Source organism: Camellia sinensis, chromosome 12, assembly GCF_055761805.1.
Source record: "Camellia sinensis isolate YWXY chromosome 12, ASM5576180v1, whole genome shotgun sequence".
Lineage (NCBI taxonomy): Eukaryota > Viridiplantae > Streptophyta > Magnoliopsida > Ericales > Theaceae > Camellia > Camellia sinensis.
In genome coordinates, this window is record NC_138972.1 from 49,011,822 (window position 1) to 49,030,696 (window position 18,875).

General features: G+C 35.2%; 1 protein-coding gene across 1 annotated transcript; it reads left to right on the forward strand.

The window, feature by feature from the left end:
• The first annotated feature begins 8,485 nt into the window (after nt 1–8,485).
• CBL (cystathionine beta-lyase) lies at nt 8,486–18,070 on the forward strand. The gene is made up of 13 exons (XM_082898495.1): nt 8,486–8,840; nt 9,039–9,210; nt 9,305–9,423; nt 10,116–10,186; nt 10,290–10,381; nt 10,772–10,859; nt 10,972–11,083; nt 11,852–11,948; nt 12,034–12,115; nt 13,671–13,788; nt 15,108–15,215; nt 15,315–15,417; nt 17,723–18,070. The coding sequence occupies exons 1-13, from the start codon at nt 8,778–8,780 to the stop codon at nt 17,896–17,898; spliced, it is 1,401 nt and encodes a 466-aa protein (XP_082754621.1). The 5' UTR covers nt 8,486–8,777; the 3' UTR covers nt 17,899–18,070.
• Nucleotides 18,071–18,875: the final 805 nt, after the last annotated feature.

Consider the following 18,875-nt stretch of genomic DNA (forward strand, 5'->3'; position numbering starts at 1 on the left):
CGCATGTCACTTTAGAATTGAAGGTTGATTATCTTGTTTGTGTTGCATGTGTTTGGATTGGACGTTAATCCAAACACGAGGAATGTCACACATTTCATACTTAAAGTGATGAAACGTGTAGCATTTCTTGGTCGCCGACCCTCTTGATCAAGCATGATAGAGGTGGAGGCCCTTATGTGTTATTTGTGCATTCATTGACATTGACTTGTGCAAACTTGGCTTCTCGGCCATTGTGCATTGTGATGCTCGGCTGATGGCTCGAGAGTCAAGTACCGCACTCCCTTGAGCTTAAGAAATGATAGGGAAGGTAGTTGTGCACACATATCTTACAAATACACTGCTATGCCACTTGTTGTTCTCTGTTGCAGCAAAATTGGAGCTTGGCAAATTAACTGGTTGGCCGACCAGTAAGGGTGGTCGATCGACCACTTTTTCTGGTCTACAACCAGTTTTTTTGGTCTACAGCCCCTTTTTCTGGTCGGCAACCCACCAGGAGGTCCCCATATTGGAACAGAAGCAATCTGGAAGTTAGTGCACTTTTCAAAGATCAAATCAAATGCAAACAGATGCAATTCTGGGCATAGCAATGGATTTCCAAGCGAGGCAATCGAGCATGCATGCACCCCCCGCCCCGAGGACCTCTTTTAACTGCTTCAGCTGCTTTACTTAGTTAGCTAATTCGTCGGTTTTGTACTTAATTAGTTAATGTGCTTAATTAATCAATTTGTTTTGTAATAATTAGTTAACTAGGAATAGTTAATTAGTTTTGGTTTGTAATAATTAGTTTAATTAGCGTAGCTAGTTAGCTTATTATTGGGACCCTCCGTCGAGAGGGCAAATATTGTAATAAGTGTGTGTGTGTGTGATGCATGTCTTCCAATCCTATTTTTTTCTCCCTTTTACTTATCAGCTTTCGATGGTTAGTTTAGGGCATGTTTCAATCAGTATACTTATGCTTTGCATGCGTACATTATTCATTCATCTTGCATGCACTGGGCTCGGCGCATCATACAAACTGCATTGTACTTTAATACCCTTTCTTGAATACCTATTTGAATGCATGTATCGAGTGTTATAAATCATATGCCATCTTAGAATAGCCGAGCCTATTTAGTTACATTTTTGCATGTGTTGCATTAGGCATTTAACATAGCTAGGATCATGCATTGATTACTAACTAGCTTCTTTTTGGCTCGGAGTACACTGTAAGTGTTTATGCTTTAGCATCCTTACATGCGTGTAAATGTTGTCATGCTTAACATGCTTTCCATGAGGCTATGTGCTTAACCGCTATAACTGTTTGAATGCCTGTGAATGAATGCTTTATTGCTTGAATTAGAACAATTCATCAAACTGTGCATTTTAAGCCCACTTTACGAAGTGGCAAAATCATGTTTTTAAGCCCACTTGAGGGTGGCAAATCCGCGTGTTAGCCTACTTGCGAGTGGCAACTTCAAACCATTTTCGAAAAACAAACATGAGATGTTTTGTTCCAAATTGAGTGATTTAGTCTATACTTGTCTGCTGTGCATATCACCTAGTAAGGTTAGCTAATAAATTGGAAAAAGAACACATGTGTTTTCAAAATAACGTATCATGTTTAGTAGAGGCCGATCCTTCGATCAGGCGAGCGGGCGGTGCTCATTTCATGACCTTCCCCCTTCGTACCCAAGTTCTCGAGTCGAGACAACTTTGGTGATGACGGACACGTGGCCTTAGGCACGAGTCAGGGTTTCCTAAATTTTTCGAAATAAAATATTTAGGTGGCGACTCTGAAATCTGGAAAAGCAGTCCATGTTTGGCGTTTTTTGATCAAAATTGATTTTCCAAAACGATTTGCCAGATTTGGACTCTTTGGTGATTTATCAGTCTTACATTGCACTTTGTGAGATTAGATTCAGAACTGTGACAGGAGTCCGAACTGTAGTAGGTAGAACAACAATACGCGCCCTCGCGCGCAGAGCGGAGTTCGAGCGGTGTACAGAGGGGTGTACTGCCGGCCAGAAATGAAGCCTTGCCGGCCATTGATGAGGCACTGCCGGCCACTGATGGTCTGAGTCACCATTCTTTAATAGAGCACAAACAAAGCAAAAGAAAGGTTTTTCTAAGGGTTTGTTTGTATTGCACCCCTCCTTATCATCTCAAAACCTCAAAGAAGTGACACACTTGGATCCAAAACCACCAATCAAGAAATTTCATTGCATGATAGCCAAAGATCCAAGTTGTACAATTTTGATAAATGCCCAAATAAGACTCGAATGACCACCACCCTATCATGCATGATCAAGGGCAATGGAGACTATGGAAAGTGGTACATTTAATCACTATTGAGCATGAAATGTCCCATTTTCCTTGTGTTCAAACTAACGTCTGATTTGAACACATGCAATGTAACACAAAGAATGCTTATCTTGCACACTTTTACTTGCCATTTTTTTTTACTTATTTTAATTACCAAATCATTCCTTAATCACTTAGTCCATTGGTGAGTATCCTCTAATGGAAGAAGGGTTCAAACCACAAGTTACTTTGAGCATGAAAGAGGCATTACACTGTTGGTAATGAACCCCCTAAGGGATTAAACCATTAGGCGTAACACCTCTATTTCACACTTAGGCAACCAAGTGATTTAAAACCAATTTCAAAGCAAATCAAAAAGTGAAGAATTGAGGGAGATTGCAGAGATTAAAGTGCTGAAATTAAGTGATAAAAGCACTAAAAACATGCAACCATCTCACACCAATGATGTTTAAAGCCTTAAAACAACAAGCTAGTGCAAGGAAAGTTCAAATGAACCAAATAGCCCAAAACAGAGCTAAAGCAGGCTATTTCAGAGGATAAAACATGCTAGACTTAAGCTAAGTTAAGCTAGAAAAAAACATGCTAACATGTGAAGCTAACTAAGCATACAAACAAGACACTAGGAGAGGAGGCTAACCCCTCTAATTTTGGACTTCAAAATGAGATTTTTGCCACTGAAAAACCTCTGAAATTCAGTGTTTAAAGGCTCTGAAAAAGATGGTAAAAGGGTGTGAAACACAAGGGCAAAGGCCTCCAAAACAAGGTACAAAGAAGGACTATTAACCCTCAACCTTTAATGGCCTTAGGACCCAAGCTTCAGCCCAAAAACACAGAATTTTTATAGCCCAAAATCAGTTGGAAAACATGCTGGAATGAAGACTAAAGTAGCTAAAACAATATTCTAAAACATGGAGCTTTTGAGCTAGTAAACAAGCATAAAGAGGGGTGGCTAACCCCTCTATTTTTGGGACCTTAAAATAACATTTTTAGCTTTTGAAAACCTCTGAAAATCAGTGGTAAAAAGGTCCAAAAAAGTTGATTTGAAAGTGTTGAACAAAGGTACAAAAGCTATACAAGTAAAGAAGCAAGAATGGTGAATCACCCCTTAATTGAAAATGGCCTAAAACCAACACTTTTAGGCCACAAAAAAAGAGTTTTTTACAGTTCAAAGACAGGCTAAAAACAGCCCAAAAATAGTGGAAAGAGATAGGAAAACAATTGTGTAAAACAAGCTTAAAAGGGAAAGTGTTATACCTCTTGAAGCCAAGACACAATTGAGGTAATAAATCGAGCCAAGACCACCTCCTAGAGCCCAAAGAGGGTCCTAAGTAACCTCAGCTCAAAGATAAGCAACTTTGGTTAAGGGTTGATAGGCAAACTTGAAGTGTATCTACATTTGTCTGCACAAAAGTTCAAGAGAGAGAGAAAATTGTAGAGAGAGAGACTCCTAAAATTTTTTCAACCTTGAAATATGAGAGATAGGTCATGTATATATAGAAAACATGAGCTTTGGTCGAAAATATCCATTTAAAAACAGCTGGAGCAGTGTGGAGACAACTGGAGGTAAAATATCTGTATAAAAATCTGATTTTGACACCAATAGCCGGCAAGCCATCATTGATGCCCGGAAAACTTCATTTGTGGCCGGAAAAAATCACCAATGGCTGGCACATGGCCGGAAAATCCCATCCATGGCTGGCACATGGCCGGCAAGCCTCATTCAGTGGCTGGACAAAAAATCTATTTTTTGGGCCCGACTTCAAATAGACATATCTCCTTCATCCAAACTCCTTTGCAGGTCATTCTTGAGTCTAAATTGAATCCCCGGAAGTCTTCTTTCCAATGGTGGAAGCCGTACATCAAAATTATAAGTGTACAAAAATATGTGCCTATTTTAGTGAAGATTGCTCAATTTTGGCTTAAACAGATGGATGCCTAACTTCAAACAGTCACATCTCCCTCATCCGAACTAGGCTTTAGGAGATTATTGAGTGTAAAATGAAGCCCCGGAAGCCCACTTTCCAATGGTGGTGGCCTCATAACTAAAGTCCAAGTATACAAAAGGATAGGTCTGATTTAGTGAGGTTGCCCATTTCTCTCTCAACAGTTTCAAGCCCAACTTATTCCCCAACTAGTTTTCTTCCCTCCACTCTTATTTTGTTCAACTCCAAACCTTTAAATAAGGTGTTTTGAAATTTTTTTCAAAGAGTTCACCTCTCTTTCATTTATTTCCACTTTGTTTTTGCTCGGTTTACCGAAAAGTGCAACATTTAACGAAATGCGAGCTTCGGAACATCATAGAAACTTTTCAAAAATATTTTGAAAGAGAGGGTTTTAAGGTCTAAAATAATTTTGGTCAAAATAGTTTTGGTGCAAAATGGGGTGTAAGGTTAGGATTTGAAGCTCCTTTTGCCGAAGAAATCGAACCTTTGCACAACATAGCTTTCATCCTTGAGCAATCAACCTGAGGCCCTCAAGTCTTAAGGGCGGTAAAAAATGGGGTGCCTACAGTCCCTCTCCTATTTTTAGTAATGAGAGAGATCCACAATATTATTTTATGATGTCTAAGGTCCCTCAACCCCATACTCATATATGACAGAGAAATTTGAGTCTCTTAAGTCAAATCTCATTTCTCCCTCACACACAGACACTCTAAGCACTCTCTCTCTCTCTTGATGATCTTCGATTTTGGATTGAGTGAGAAACGAACTTGCAAAGCTCTCAGAGACATTAGAAGAACAAAATAGAGATAAACCCAGTGAGTGATTAAGAACTAGAGTGATCAATATATGAAATTTGATCGTAAATAGACATAGTCTGAGGCAAGAGAAGCATGTTGAAAGAAGAACTAGAGAAGTCACCGACATGAGGAGGAGAAGGAGGAATAAAGCTTCGATTGGGTATGTCTCTCATGGAGGACTGAGATAATTTCTTGTAGTGAAACGGAGGGATGAGATTGTCAGTGACTAAGTGAGGAGGTGAAGATAGGTAAACAAAGTTGGTTCTCGCCTTGACTCCATACATCACTTGAGCTGCGCAATCGTAAGCACACGCCGCCTCCTCCGTTGTGTCAAAGGTACTGGATTTAGTCGAGCACAATTTGTTGTTATTGTGATTGCGTCAATTGGTACCTGATATAGTGATCTAGTTGACGCAAACAGTAACTGTCAAAGAAGACATATTTTAAAATCCAAGGCTGAAACATTGAGTGGCCATATGAATCGCATTATGTCTATGCTACTTGTTGGGGCATTTATTCTTCAATATCTTTGTTATATTTGATGAAAGCCTTTCAGCTTATCTGAATTTGTTACCCTTTTGTTGCTTCACTGCAGTATGTGGGCATGCTTATTCCTTGTCTCAAAATTTGGATCCTAATAGTGAGGAAGAGGTGTTTTACAGTTCAAGACTGGTTTGATGTTTGTTATAAAGGTAACTCTTAACTTGCTGAGATGATTGAATATGTCTTGTGTTCTTAATATTTGCATCACATGACAAAAAATGAGAGCAACATACTGGCATGTGCATTTCTGTGTATGTCTTAGAAGATATGTGATCTATAACACTCTTATAAACATCAACAATTGGTGCCTGAGTCATTTGTTTACAAAGGTGCTGGTGCAAATATGTGAATTTCAGTTTGGAGACTTCAGATTTTTCTCATTTTTGGTATGCATTGACATTTAGCATGTGGTATGAGAGTTTTGTAATATGGCACTATTTTTTTGAATATTGCAGTTTGAACTTCAATCATTTCAGATATCTAGTGCACTTGAATTTTGTTATGTTAATATTTACTTTTATAATTAATGTAAACTACTCCTTTGGCTTTACTAGTGTGAATTGTAATTCTACTTTTCTTCGAAATATCTGTTTGTATATAACATATTTTGGATGTATTCACAACAAATCTTCTAGCAAAAGTTTGCAAAGAGAGAGGGTGAAACCATAGACAGAAACCAAGACATTGCTCGCTTACAAGAGTTTTATAAGCATTATAGGGAGAAGCATAATGTAGACAAGTTACGGGAAGATGAAATGCAGTTGAGGGAGTCGGGTGCTTTCAGTGGCAACCATACAGAGAAAATTCTAATCTAGAGAAAATTCTCTCAACCACATTAACAAACAACATTGAACCCAGTACCAAAACAACATTTAATTTCTTTGGATCAGAATTTTCTCTGGATGTTGAATTTGTGTGAATTTTTTCTAGATTTCTGGTTTTGTATTACAGTTTTGTTGTGTGCTATTGTTGTTATTGAAGGAGCTTGAATTGAATTGCTGTGGTTGTATTGAAAATGGATTTAATGTGGGTTTTAAAGGGATTTTCTCTAGTTCGGCCAAAAATACAAAGAAAATTTTGATCCAAAGAAAATCCTCTCAACCATATTAATAAACAACATTGAACCCAGTAGCAAAACATCAGAGAAATTCTCTAGTCTTTTCAAAATTTCTCTGGATCAGAATTTTCTCTGGATGTGGAATTTGTGTGAATTTTCTCTGGATTTTTAGTTTTGTATTATAGTTTTGTTGTGTGCCATTGTTGTTATTGAAGGAGCTTGAATTGAATTGCAATGGTTGTATTGAAATGGATTTAATGTGGGTTTTAAAGGGATTTTCTTCGGTTTGGTCAAAAATACAGAGGAAATTCCGATCCAAAGAAGATTCTCTTGACCACATTAATAAACAACATTGAACCTAGTTCCAAAACATCCGAGAAATTCTCTGGATCAGAACTTTCTTTGAATGTGGAAATTGTGTGAATTTTCTCTAGATTTCTGGTTTTGTATTATTGGTTTTCGATTTTTGGGTTTAATTTTCTCTGTGTCGTTCAATTTTCTTTGGTTTGATTTTGAATGACTAATAATAAAAGAGTTTAGATAACCAAGAAATCTTTTATGGTAGGTAACTAGAGAAATTCTTTGATTTTGAGATTTTGAATGACCAATAATGGTTGTGAGAAATTTGAAGAATCAGAAGCTTTTTCTGCAACCATACTTCCAAAGAAAAAAATATTAGAGAGAGAGAGAGAGAGTTTAGGTCAAGCTGAGACTTAAACTTACTTTGCGCAAAGAAATTTGGAGAGAATTTCTCTAGAGAGTGGGAAGTTTAGAGAAATTTGGAGAGAATTTTTCTGGACAGTGTGAAGTCTAGAGAAATTTGGAGAAAAATCCAGAGAAATTTGGAGAGAATTTCTCTGGACAATGGGAAGTCCAGAGAAATTTGGAGGGAAATTCAGAAAAATTTAAGTTCAGAGAAATTTAAGTCCAGAGAAATTTAAGTCCAGAGAAATTTGGAGAGAATTTCTCTAGACAATGGGGAAGTCTAGAGAAATTTAGAGAGAATTTCTCTAGAGATTGAAATTTCTCTAGATCGATGTGTGAAGGACCTTAGACATTATGAAAATATTTGATATCCTTTATGCTATAAAATCTTAATACCAGGGACTTTAAAAAAAAAATCTCCAAAATGAAAATGATAGGGAGTGAGGTAAAAGAAAAGGAAAGGAAAATGAAATATATTTTCTTGTATAAATTCAATTAGGATAAAATTTTTACAAGAAAATAGGAATTTTAATTATAATTAACTATTTTTATAACATATTTTAATTTTTTTTGTATTTTTTTTAATGTTTTTTTGTAAGAAATTATAAGCTTAGTAACTATGTTATTATGAGTTCTATAAGAAAATCAATTTTCTTATTACTTCCACTATTTTCATGGTAAACAAATTCAAAAAATATTCATCTTGTTTTCAATTTTCTGGATTTACTTTTTAGAAAATTGAAATTTTTTATTTTTCATATATTTTTATTTTCACTAATTTTTTTTAATATTTTCAATAATTTTTTTAATTTTTAAATACACATAACATAAATACATTTAAAAATTAAAAAAATTCACTAAATAACAAAAATACAAAAAAAAAAAACTGTATTTTTATATTCTATTAATTGATTTTGAATTTTTTTAAAAAAATACATCTAAGTAATATCCATCTAAAAAAATAAAAAAATTTATTTAAAATTTTAAAAATATTTACCAAAATTAAAAAAATAAAAAATATTTAAAATTCAATTTCTAAAATTAAAACAAAACAAGATAATTATTATTTTTTTAATTTTTTATTACTGAATCCTCATAATTTTTCCTTTTTTTCCTTATAAATGAGGTGAAAAAAGCTTATTTGATAACAGTCGTCGATGACTTGGTACCGGCAACGGCTTGATCGGCGGTAAATGAGCAAGCGGTTTGAGAAACACCGTTATGTTCGTTCACATATAACAGTCCAAATCTTGGTGCGTGGTGTGGTGGTGTATATTCAGCCGTTTGATTACTTGATTTATGACGTGTCGCTCTCTGCTCAAACCTCCATACGATTTCCAGACCGAAATTCTTGACAGAGGATCCAAGCTGCTCATGTTGGACTCGACTACAAATCCAAAACCCTAGTCCTTGGTTTTGTTTGTTTCAGAAATGGCTTCTTCTCTCTCTATCTCAACGTTCTCTTCTTCTCTCTCACCTGATCTCAAAGATCATGTAAGCCCCTCTCTCTCTCTCACATCTATTTTCCCAACACTCATCTGCTGTTTGGTTTCTGAGAAAAAAACAGAGAAAAAGAAAGAAAGTAGTTTTGAGTTTTCTTTTTTAAACTTGATTGTTAAAACAAAGAAATTAAGTTAAATTTGCACTCTCAGTTGAGGTTTGCATCTGATTCTGAATTGTGTCCCTTTTTAGGGATTTATCGGCTCTAGTTTTCCGAGTTTGGCGTGCAAAAGCGTGGTGATTGTTAAGGGAAGTCCTTTGTTGAATGTAAAAAGGTGTGAATTTGAGTTGAAGTGTTTGAGGGACAAAGAGATGGATGTAAGCGCATCGGCTTTGGTCGATGTTGTTGCTGAATGCTTCGATGGTTTGTGTTGTTAATTTTTGAATGAGATAATGTTGTAACTTGGATTGTATTTATATAATTTGAAGTGTGTTGATTGGTTAAATGATTATAACAGAAATGGAGGTTAAGGAGAAAGAGCCAAGTATTTCGACAATTTTGTTGAATCATGAGAATAAGTTTGATCCTTATGATGCATTGAGTACACCTTTATATCAAACAGCGACGTTTAAGCAGGTAATTTCATAGCCAATTTCACATGCTCGTGCTCTACATTATGATAACTGCGAATTTGAGATATATACATTTTTTAACTATACTCGGATCGGATACAAAAAATTTGAAAAGAAGCTAGTTTTTAGAATGTAGAGTTAGTGTATATATGGAATTTAAACCTAACAAGGAGAAAAGTTTACTTTTTTAGCTTGCTGGATTGATGAGAGAGGTTGATTTTCACTTTGTGGGCATGATATGCAAACGTCTCCTTTCTTTTATTTCTCTTGCTCTCTCCATGTATTGGAAAGATTGTGCATGTGCTAGCTTCTATGCATATAATGAAATTTCGTAGGCTTTTTAGTTTTTCTGTCACTACTATTACAATTGTTGTTGTTTTCATTGTTGTCCTTTCTACCATTATTGTTATTGCTATTATTGGCACGATTGGGGAATGACTATACACAGCCTTGTTCACGGCATTTGACCGCCTCTATTCCATGTGCGAGGATGTGGATGCAGCTAAAAAGGCTTTGAGGACTTACCCTTTAATATTATTAGTATTGTTATAACCATGATTATTACTTTAATTTTGCATGGTACTTTTGTTGGCCATCACAGAAATGCACGTAGATATTTAGCTAGGCACCTTGTTCACATAACATCCCAATTTTATAGTTCTGCTTACCTTTGGTTTATTTTACCCTGCTTTACAGCCTTCAGCAATAGAAAATGGCCCTTATGATTATACTAGAAGTGGAAATCCTACGCGAGATGCGTTGGAAAGGTCTGATTTTCCTGTTTCTATGGATTACACAAATGGTGTAGCTTTATAAGTGATATTGTTATATACTTTCATCTGTAAGTATTATTCTCTTTTCTGTTCTCAGCCTCTTGGCAAAGCTTGATAAAGCAGACCGAGCATTTTGCTTCACCAGTGGAATGGCTGCTTTGGCTGCTGTCGCTCATCTTGTTGGAACTGGTGCTTTTTCACTCCTTTTCCTCTTTATTATTCGCACATACATGCAGACCATAAATTGTTTCATATTATTTGGAATTCAGCTATTAGGGTTTCAAGAATGAACAGATGGGTGCATACACCAATTCCCCATAGGGGTATTTTGTAGCAATCCTGGGCTGGGTATGTCTATTGGTGTATTAATTTCAATCTTATAAGCTGTAAAAGAGGTTAAGAGTCCTTGCTAATTGAATGTTTCATTCTTGTTTAGAACTTTTCAAAAATAATTGTCTCATATTTATTCTTGTTCTTCATCTTGCATCATGTCATACATAAGAGGGAGATTTTTATTTTCCTTAAATGTAAGAAACTTTTTGTGTGTGTTTACATTAATCGGTAGCTGCATAATAACAGGAGAGGAAATTGTTGCTGGAGATGACATATATGGTGGCTCTGATCGATTACTGTCACAAGTAATTCCGAAGACAGGAATTGTGGTCAAGTTAGTATTGTTGTCTTCTTTTTTACCCAGAGAGATAGTGCAAGTAGAGTGTCTTCTTTTATTATAATTAACCGCGAGTAGGATCTTGTATAATTATGTTGATTGCTTGCAGACGTGTGAATACAACTGATTTAGATGAAGTAGCATCTGCAATTGGTTCTTGGACAAAGCTTGTATGGCTGGAGAGTCCAACCAACCCACGGCAACAAATTTCTGATATACGTGTAAGGAATGTTGATTTAAAGTTACAGAATCATGATCATGTGCAACTGTCTTTTGTTTGGTTGCTGCCCGAATAAATGGAAGTAGCATGTTGACTATGAAATATGTTTCGTACAGGAGGTTTGCGGGGTAGGGATCTAGAAAACCCTCAGTACCTTCATAACGTAGTTGTATTGATAGGTATCTACATGCATGTGTGACAGTTGACATAGCAAAATTTTGAGATTAAAAGTAGGTCTTTTTATTTGAGCTTAATGAATATTATGTTTTAAAATTCACAGAAGTGGTAGAATAAGTTAAGATGGTTTGGTCATGTACAACAAAGACTTACAGATGCAATGGTAAGGAAGAGCAATAGAATCACCATAAATGGAGATGCTAAGAGGAGGGGACTTAAGCTGACATTTGATGCCATAGTGAAAAAAGATATGAATTTATTTAATCTAACTGAGCATGATGAATTTAATCTAGAAGGATCCATGCTGTTGACCCTACTTGATTAGGACACAAGGCTTAGCCCTTAATAGAGCTGAATGGTATAAAAGGATCCACCATGTAGCCAACCCCACTTGATTGGGACATAAGGCTTTGTTTGGTTTAGTTCTCTCTCTCTCTCTCTCTCTCTCTCGCGTGCACGCGAGTACAAGCATGCAATTTTTGATGATTTCATATACGAGTTAGTACTTTTGTCTTGTGGGCACACTATGGCCGTGATAAGAACGTGCTACATTATAATTTCAGTATACTTTTCCATGTTGACTTCAATTCAGAAAATAGCTGAGATGGCTCATGCTCATGGTGCAATTGTGTTGGTGGATAACAGCATCATGTCCCCTGTATTGTCTCAACCCTTGGAGCTTGGTGCAGGTACCAAAATTATATGCTAAGGATGTAAGCTACAAATCACTCCTCAAAGTGTTGTTAATACTGATTATTTAATCTGTTTTTGCAGATATTGTGATGCACTCAGCTACTAAATTTATAGCTGGACATAGTGATGTCATGGCAGGGGTGCTTGCTGTAAAAGGGGAAAGGTTGTACCTCTTACTCCTTACCAAGGTTTTAAAAAGCGGTGTTACGTAACGGTTGCGGTGGTAGGCACTACTTGTTACATCCGCTTTTGCGGTGTGACGGAAATTCACACATGTAATGGTCGTTGCGGTATTATGTAACGGCCGTAATGGTACTGTAATGCTCGTAACATGCCGTTACACACCATTACACATTCTGCACAGATTCTTTTCTTAAAAAAAATAAAAATAAAAAGCTACAACAATCAAAAGTTTACACGGTATTATAAGTCATGAACTATATGTTATATAACGGTTAATAACAAAATAAATAAAAATAAGAGGTGCAATATGGATTTATGACGTATAAAGTCATTAACTATTGAAATAAAATGTAACGATTTATAGTGATTTAAAATTATGACATATATTGGGTCATACTTAAAAACTAACAAAAATTGATCAAAATCTATTTTAAACCCCCAATAAATGTGATTATGAAATAACAGTAAGTGTATTTTTTTTCTTGCAAATTGTGTGACCGCAATTGCTTTTCGAAACCTTGCTCTTTATATAACTACCCAGAAGGAGGCTTCTCATGGTCTTTTTTATTTTTGTTTGTTAGTTTTGTGTAGGTTATTTTTCTTGCTGGTAAAAAGCGTGGGACGGTTATGAGTGCCAAACTTTGTTAGCTGGGGTGTAACAGCATGCTTTCGTTTGTTAAATGAAGTACAACCATTTAAGAATAGATAGATGGTTCAAACTAACTCTTTATGTGTGTGATCATGATGGGATTGTAAGGCATCACAATATATATAATCTTTAAGCATAACAAAGGAAAAATGAAGAGGAAGAAATAAACAGAAGAAAAATCATGTGATTTTGACATTTTCATCTTGAGTGTGGAATGATTTTATTGTTTATGATTCTCATGTGAAAAGTTTTATGCGGATATGTTTCCATATTTGGGTACAGGAATTAAATGTATCAGCTTGTATTTTATATGTTTTTTCATTTGGCACTTCTATGGTTGGAGTTGTCGCATCTTTGTTTATCCAATTATTGTATGGTTACCATTGTCTGATCACCAACCAGCGCTGAAAAGAGTATGGCGTTGCCGTCCAATGCTAGTTTCCAAATGGAGTTTTCATTATTATTATTTTGTTCTAATGATATGGCCAATCATTGGAGTAGAAGAAAGTTTCTGCATTTGTCTTGATCTGTCTAGTGAATTATTGCTCATCCTTAATCTTCTTTTTCCTTGATTTTGATGCTATATTACTCTGACAAGATCGTCCTATACTGTAATGATATCTAGATGGTCCATCTGTTTGCCTTCATACTTTTAATTCAATTTTCAAAAGAATTCATTTGTTAGAGATACATGCATATACAAGTGCACTCTCCCATATATATATATATGTGTTGGTAATATCTTGATAGGTTATGCCATTTATTAATTCAATAATTCTATAGCACTTAACATTCTCCGCGTAATACCTTCTTTTTGTTTCTAAATGGGATCATGTCACCTATTACTGAAGAGTTTGTATTGCATATCCCTTTTCATGTGTATCAGATTGGCGAAAGACTTGTATTTCCTACAAAATGCAGAAGGCTCTGGGCTAGCTCCGTTTGATTGTTGGATTTGCTTGCGAGGTATAAAGACCATGCCCCTACGTGTTGAGAAGCAACAGGTGCTACTTCAAACCTGTCCTAGCACACAATATAAACATAATTGTTTTTGGAATGTAATCAATTTATCACTTTGCTACCTCCAAGCATCTTTTGGAACTCTTGCACTTTATTGATTATAGTGATGATATCGATATATTAATTAACAAGGCAAATTTGGCGACTGGTTAGAATCTAGTGGTAATTGATGCTATTTGTGTTCAGCTGGTATAAAATGGAACTTGAATTCTTTGGGTTTCAATTTCATAGTTAAATGAGCAAGCATTGCTGATAATTTCAGGAGAAGCTCTAAACTGTTATTATGCATGTCTTCTCAGGTGCATTGCTGTGCCTTAAAAAAAAAAAAAATCATCTTTTTATGTTAACTAAGAGCAAAGTGGTTTTGACAATTCTATGTTAGCCTGTCAAAACTAATTGTGTCTATCTGGTATGCATGTTTATGTGGCTATAGAAATTAGCAGTGTTCAAATTTGATATTGATGGAAATGTTGAGACTGACATCAATCTTGCTGGATTAGAGGTTCCCTTTCAACACGAGAAAACTTGAAACAAAATGAATATTCTTTTATCTTTTTGTCATCCTTTTTAATCAGGAAAAACAAGTGGTGACACTATGAAATTGTGGTAAGCAGTAACATTAACTCATCAATTCTAGTGCAAAATTCTGTGATGTGTGAAATAACAATTAATATATGTTGTTTAGACGATCACTATGCAATAAAACCAGAAGCAATAAGACTGAAAAAATGATTCTTCACATTAGGGATGTAATATAGTTCTTATTAGATCATATATATCAAAATAAAGGTTTGAAATTTTTATATTAATTGTTTAGATGATCACTATACAATAAAACCAGAAGACAATATGACTGAAAATACGATTCCTCATATTAGGGATGAAATATAGTTCTTATTAGATCACTTATTTCGAAATAAAAGATCGAAAATTTTCTATACTTCTAATAAAATTTCTATAGTTAGCAGAAGTACTTGTGCTAATAAATGATTACACTTGGGCCAAATATTTGGCCTGAGTGTTTGTTGTGTTGTGAAATTTGTAATGCTTTCTTTATTTCTACGTCCATCTGCTATTATTTTTTTAACGGTGTTTGGAAGTCATCTTCTCTAATTTTTGTTGGTATTGGGAGCCGCAAAACACAAATAAATTTGTGGAAGTGGCTCTTGTTCATGGGCTGAATTCGGTTCAAAGATTTGCTTGAAGTTGTTCATTAGTTTTTAGATATATTGTACATGTGACTGCTATTATTTTATTATCATGCCTGTCCTTTTTAAAATGAATACTTTGGCATCTTTGGCAGGAGAATGCACAAAAGATTGCTGAGTTTCTCTCCTCCCATCCCAAAGTGACGAAAGTTAATTATGCTGGTCTTCCTGACCATCCTGGACGTGCTTTACACTATTCACAGGTACTGATATTTGATGGAACCCTAAAATTAAAATTTCCGGCCAAGTGCCTCCTCTCTTGTTCTTTTCTTTTCACTTACTCTTGTAGTTCATTTTTACAGGCAAAGGGTGCAGGATCTGTGCTCAGTTTTTTGACAGGATCACTTGCACTCTCTAAGCACGTCGTCGAGACTACCAAGTATTTCAGCATAACTGTCAGTTTTGGTAATGATTCTTACCACTTAAATCTGGACATGCTTACTAAAATATATCTGACTAAGAAGCACGGACATTTCTAAAAATGTGACGTATCCGTGTCGGATACCGACACTCTTTGGACATTCATAGGACACGTGTCCAACACTCTTCAAAATGTGTCCTGTTTTTAAAGACTCGGACACTCTTTGGACACTTGGAGGACACACGTGTCTATTGCTTAAATATACGTGTCTATCGATTAGACACACGTGAAACTAATTATAAGTTTGAACAAAACAACTTAAGACACAATAATAAAACAAAAATCATATAAATTTATAGGAATTAGTGTCACATTACATTTTTTAAATGATATATTTATATATATAACATATAATAAATATATAAAATTATATATTTCATGCGTGTCCCCGCGTGTCGTGTCCTGCATTTTTTGAAAATTAGCGTGTCGGCATGTCCGTGTCGTGTCACATGTCCGTGTCCATACTTTTTAACTATCTGATAAGGATTTTCAAGGTATATTTGGGGACAATGATGATCACTTCTTTCTGTATAATACAACATTACTGTGCTATAATAGAAATAGGAATGAACATACATTGCTGAGAAATGTTTTTGAATCAGATTGTCTTTTTCGTACTTTTCCAAAATGCATACTCTGTCGAGAACTGATTTAAAATGTAATGACATTAATTTCCAAAAAAATAATAATCTGGGAATAGAATAATTTTTGTTTTTAAGTAAATCCAATAATGAAATATGAAATGCATAAATATGTACGTTCCTTGACAAATTAAACACCGGGATATGCACTTCTTCAAGTTTAGGTTCGGTAGTTTGGAGCTTAGATAATATATATATATATATATATTAGTTTTGATAAAACCTGAAGTCACATGCTAATAGAATTTTACAATGAATTCACAATTGTTACTAATTATGGATTTATGTTGTGTTACTACTACTTTTAGGATTCAATTTATAATTGATGAATTGCAGGTTTATAGAAACTTCTGTATTGGGGATATAATAAACTGCATCATGTTTCATGTTTTGTTTATTGACAAGTACAATTTAGTGTACACGTATGGAATGTAGAGTATCTTGTAGTCAACCTTTGATGATCATTGGGATGTAAACTGTTTAATTTGAAAGTATTGGTAATATATGTCAGTCTTAGTTTATAGAAGAACATAAGGATTGTGGGTGATGACAATTTAAGTTCCATTGGATTCCTGGAGATTGCAGGAAGTCAAATAAACTAACCAAAAAGTAACTCTTTGCTAACAAATGCCCTAGGGGATAAGAAAAAGACAAAATAGGAGAAGAACGCGAGGTACCAATATCAAGTAACTTTTCACCGATTTCACAACACATTTTGACCTTTTCACATATTTCCCAGACACTTATCACCCCAACCTTGATGTATACCAGTGCCCTCGGAGCACTGTTTAGCATTTGCCGAAGAAGTGTTTGAACCAAATCCCTAGAGGAAGATTGAAATCTGAGACCAATATTTCTCTCCCTCTCTACTCTTTTATGACATGAGACTAGTATTCTGAGTTATATAAATGATCCAAAACTATAAAATTAATTGATACACGAGTAAAAGCCCAAACCAAAGTGGTGTGGAGTCATTCCATACTTGCGAGCGTCATAATTCTCTGGAAACACGGAACTCAAAGAAGGCTACACTTCTGTCTTATCAAAAAGAAAAAGAAAAAGAAAAAAATCCCCAAAGTGATTCTCTTTGGTGGAATTCCTAACAAAATCATTTATCAAATATAATAAGTCTAAAATTTCATTTCACTCAGGTAAAACAGAAAAGTTTCTGAAAAATACAGAAGGAATGCAAAGTGAAAATATAGACAACTACTAGACATGAGGATTTTACCTATGGGTTCAATGACCTTTAATCTTGTGGTGTAATAATGTTGCATCAAACAAAAGCCAGGTAGCCAAGTTTGGAGTGTAGAGAATTTGTGCTTCTGCCTTAAGGCTATAAGAGCATATTTTGAACAAAAAAGAATGCATATTTGTATTGACACAAATGAGAATAACTCAATAGGGGTTTCACAGGTTCAAACCCGGCTCACCCCAACATGGACTGGTCTGACAAAGAGGTCACACGACATGTGGGATGAATGCGAAACACGTTTTATTTCTTTTTATTCTTTTGAATAAGAAGGAAAAGGGTATTCATATTTATGCAATGGGAGAATACTTAAAATGGATTAGTCCTTATGGAACATATTGCTCCTTTTATTTTATAGTTTATTTTTACTCACAGTGATTTGTCTTGTAATGACAGGAAGTGTGAAGTCCCTCATCAGCATGCCGTGCTTTATGTCCCATGCAAGCATACCTGCTGCAGTGCGGGAGGCCAGAGGTTTGACTGAGGATCTTGTTCGTATCTCCGTAGGAATTGAAGATGTTAACGATTTGATTTCTGATTTGGATGATGCACTTAGAACTGGACCTATGTAGGTGCTTTGAGGATATTCAATCAAAGAACTATTCAATATGTTGCAAACTTGAATTATTTATGCTAATGATTTTTGGTCTGGTGTGTCCAAAATAAGGTTAAATGTATGTATTTTAACAATTTGAATTCCTTTTAGGCCGAAGGCTTATGAATGCTTAGTATTGTTTCAGGAAATGAATTTTGGTGTCTGTATATAGTTATGTTCTTTTACACAGCAAAGATAATGGAGGTGCTAAACAAAATTTCATGAATGCATTTCTTAATTGTATGATGGCTCAAGATGGCAAAGCTACGTACCCTTTTCAAAAAAATTTTTTTTTCCCGTCTTTTTGAAAATCAAGTCACTGATGAAGAATGCTGCGTTAGGGAGACTTGATCAAGTCACTTATCTTTACTGGCTTTAAGTGTTTCATGCAAACCAGAATCAATGAGAAAAAAATTTCTCTCTGTGCTCACTTGATTCCTCCTCTTTCAAGGTTTTTTGAGATTCAGTTTGTTTTTAGCTTTCACTGTTAGCAAATTATAACCACTCACCATTTGAATTGATGAGCCGTAGTTTCTTATATCATTTTTTTTTTTGGTTTGTTGAGAACAGTTATAATGTAAATGTATTAAAACAAAAGTAAATATCATACAAAACAAGAAAAAGAAAAACAAGGCCTCAAAAGGCCAAACAAGAAACCTACACAAACTACAAACAATAAACTACAAAAATTGCAAAAAAAATCAGTTGCGGTTCTGAAAAAATCATCAACTTTCTCACAGATGTGATTTGGAAAAACAAGATCTAAATCAAAATAAACGCCAAAACGGCTTATACCATCGCCCTTGTCCCTGCTGCCGTTGCCCCACTCCACCGATGCCACCACTGCTTTTTTGAACTTGGTTAACGCTGAAAGCCAGAGTTAAAAGAGGAAATACACCCACCATAGTGAGGAAAGAGGAGTGAGACAACAGTGAGGGAAGAGGAGCTCACCGG

What these genes read in the sequence shown, in the direction of transcription:
- CBL (XM_082898495.1), top strand. Translation starts at nt 8,778, where the DNA reads ATGGCTTCTTCTCTCTCTATCTCAACGTTCTCTTCTTCTCTCTCACCT. An exon ending in CTTGCTGTAAAAGGGGAAAG is followed by an intron (nt 12,116 to 13,670) that starts GTTGTACCTCTT and finishes CATGTGTATCAG; the next exon opens with ATTGGCGAAAGACTTGTATT. An exon ending in GTGCTTTACACTATTCACAG is followed by an intron (nt 15,216 to 15,314) that starts GTACTGATATTT and finishes TCATTTTTACAG; the next exon opens with GCAAAGGGTGCAGGATCTGT.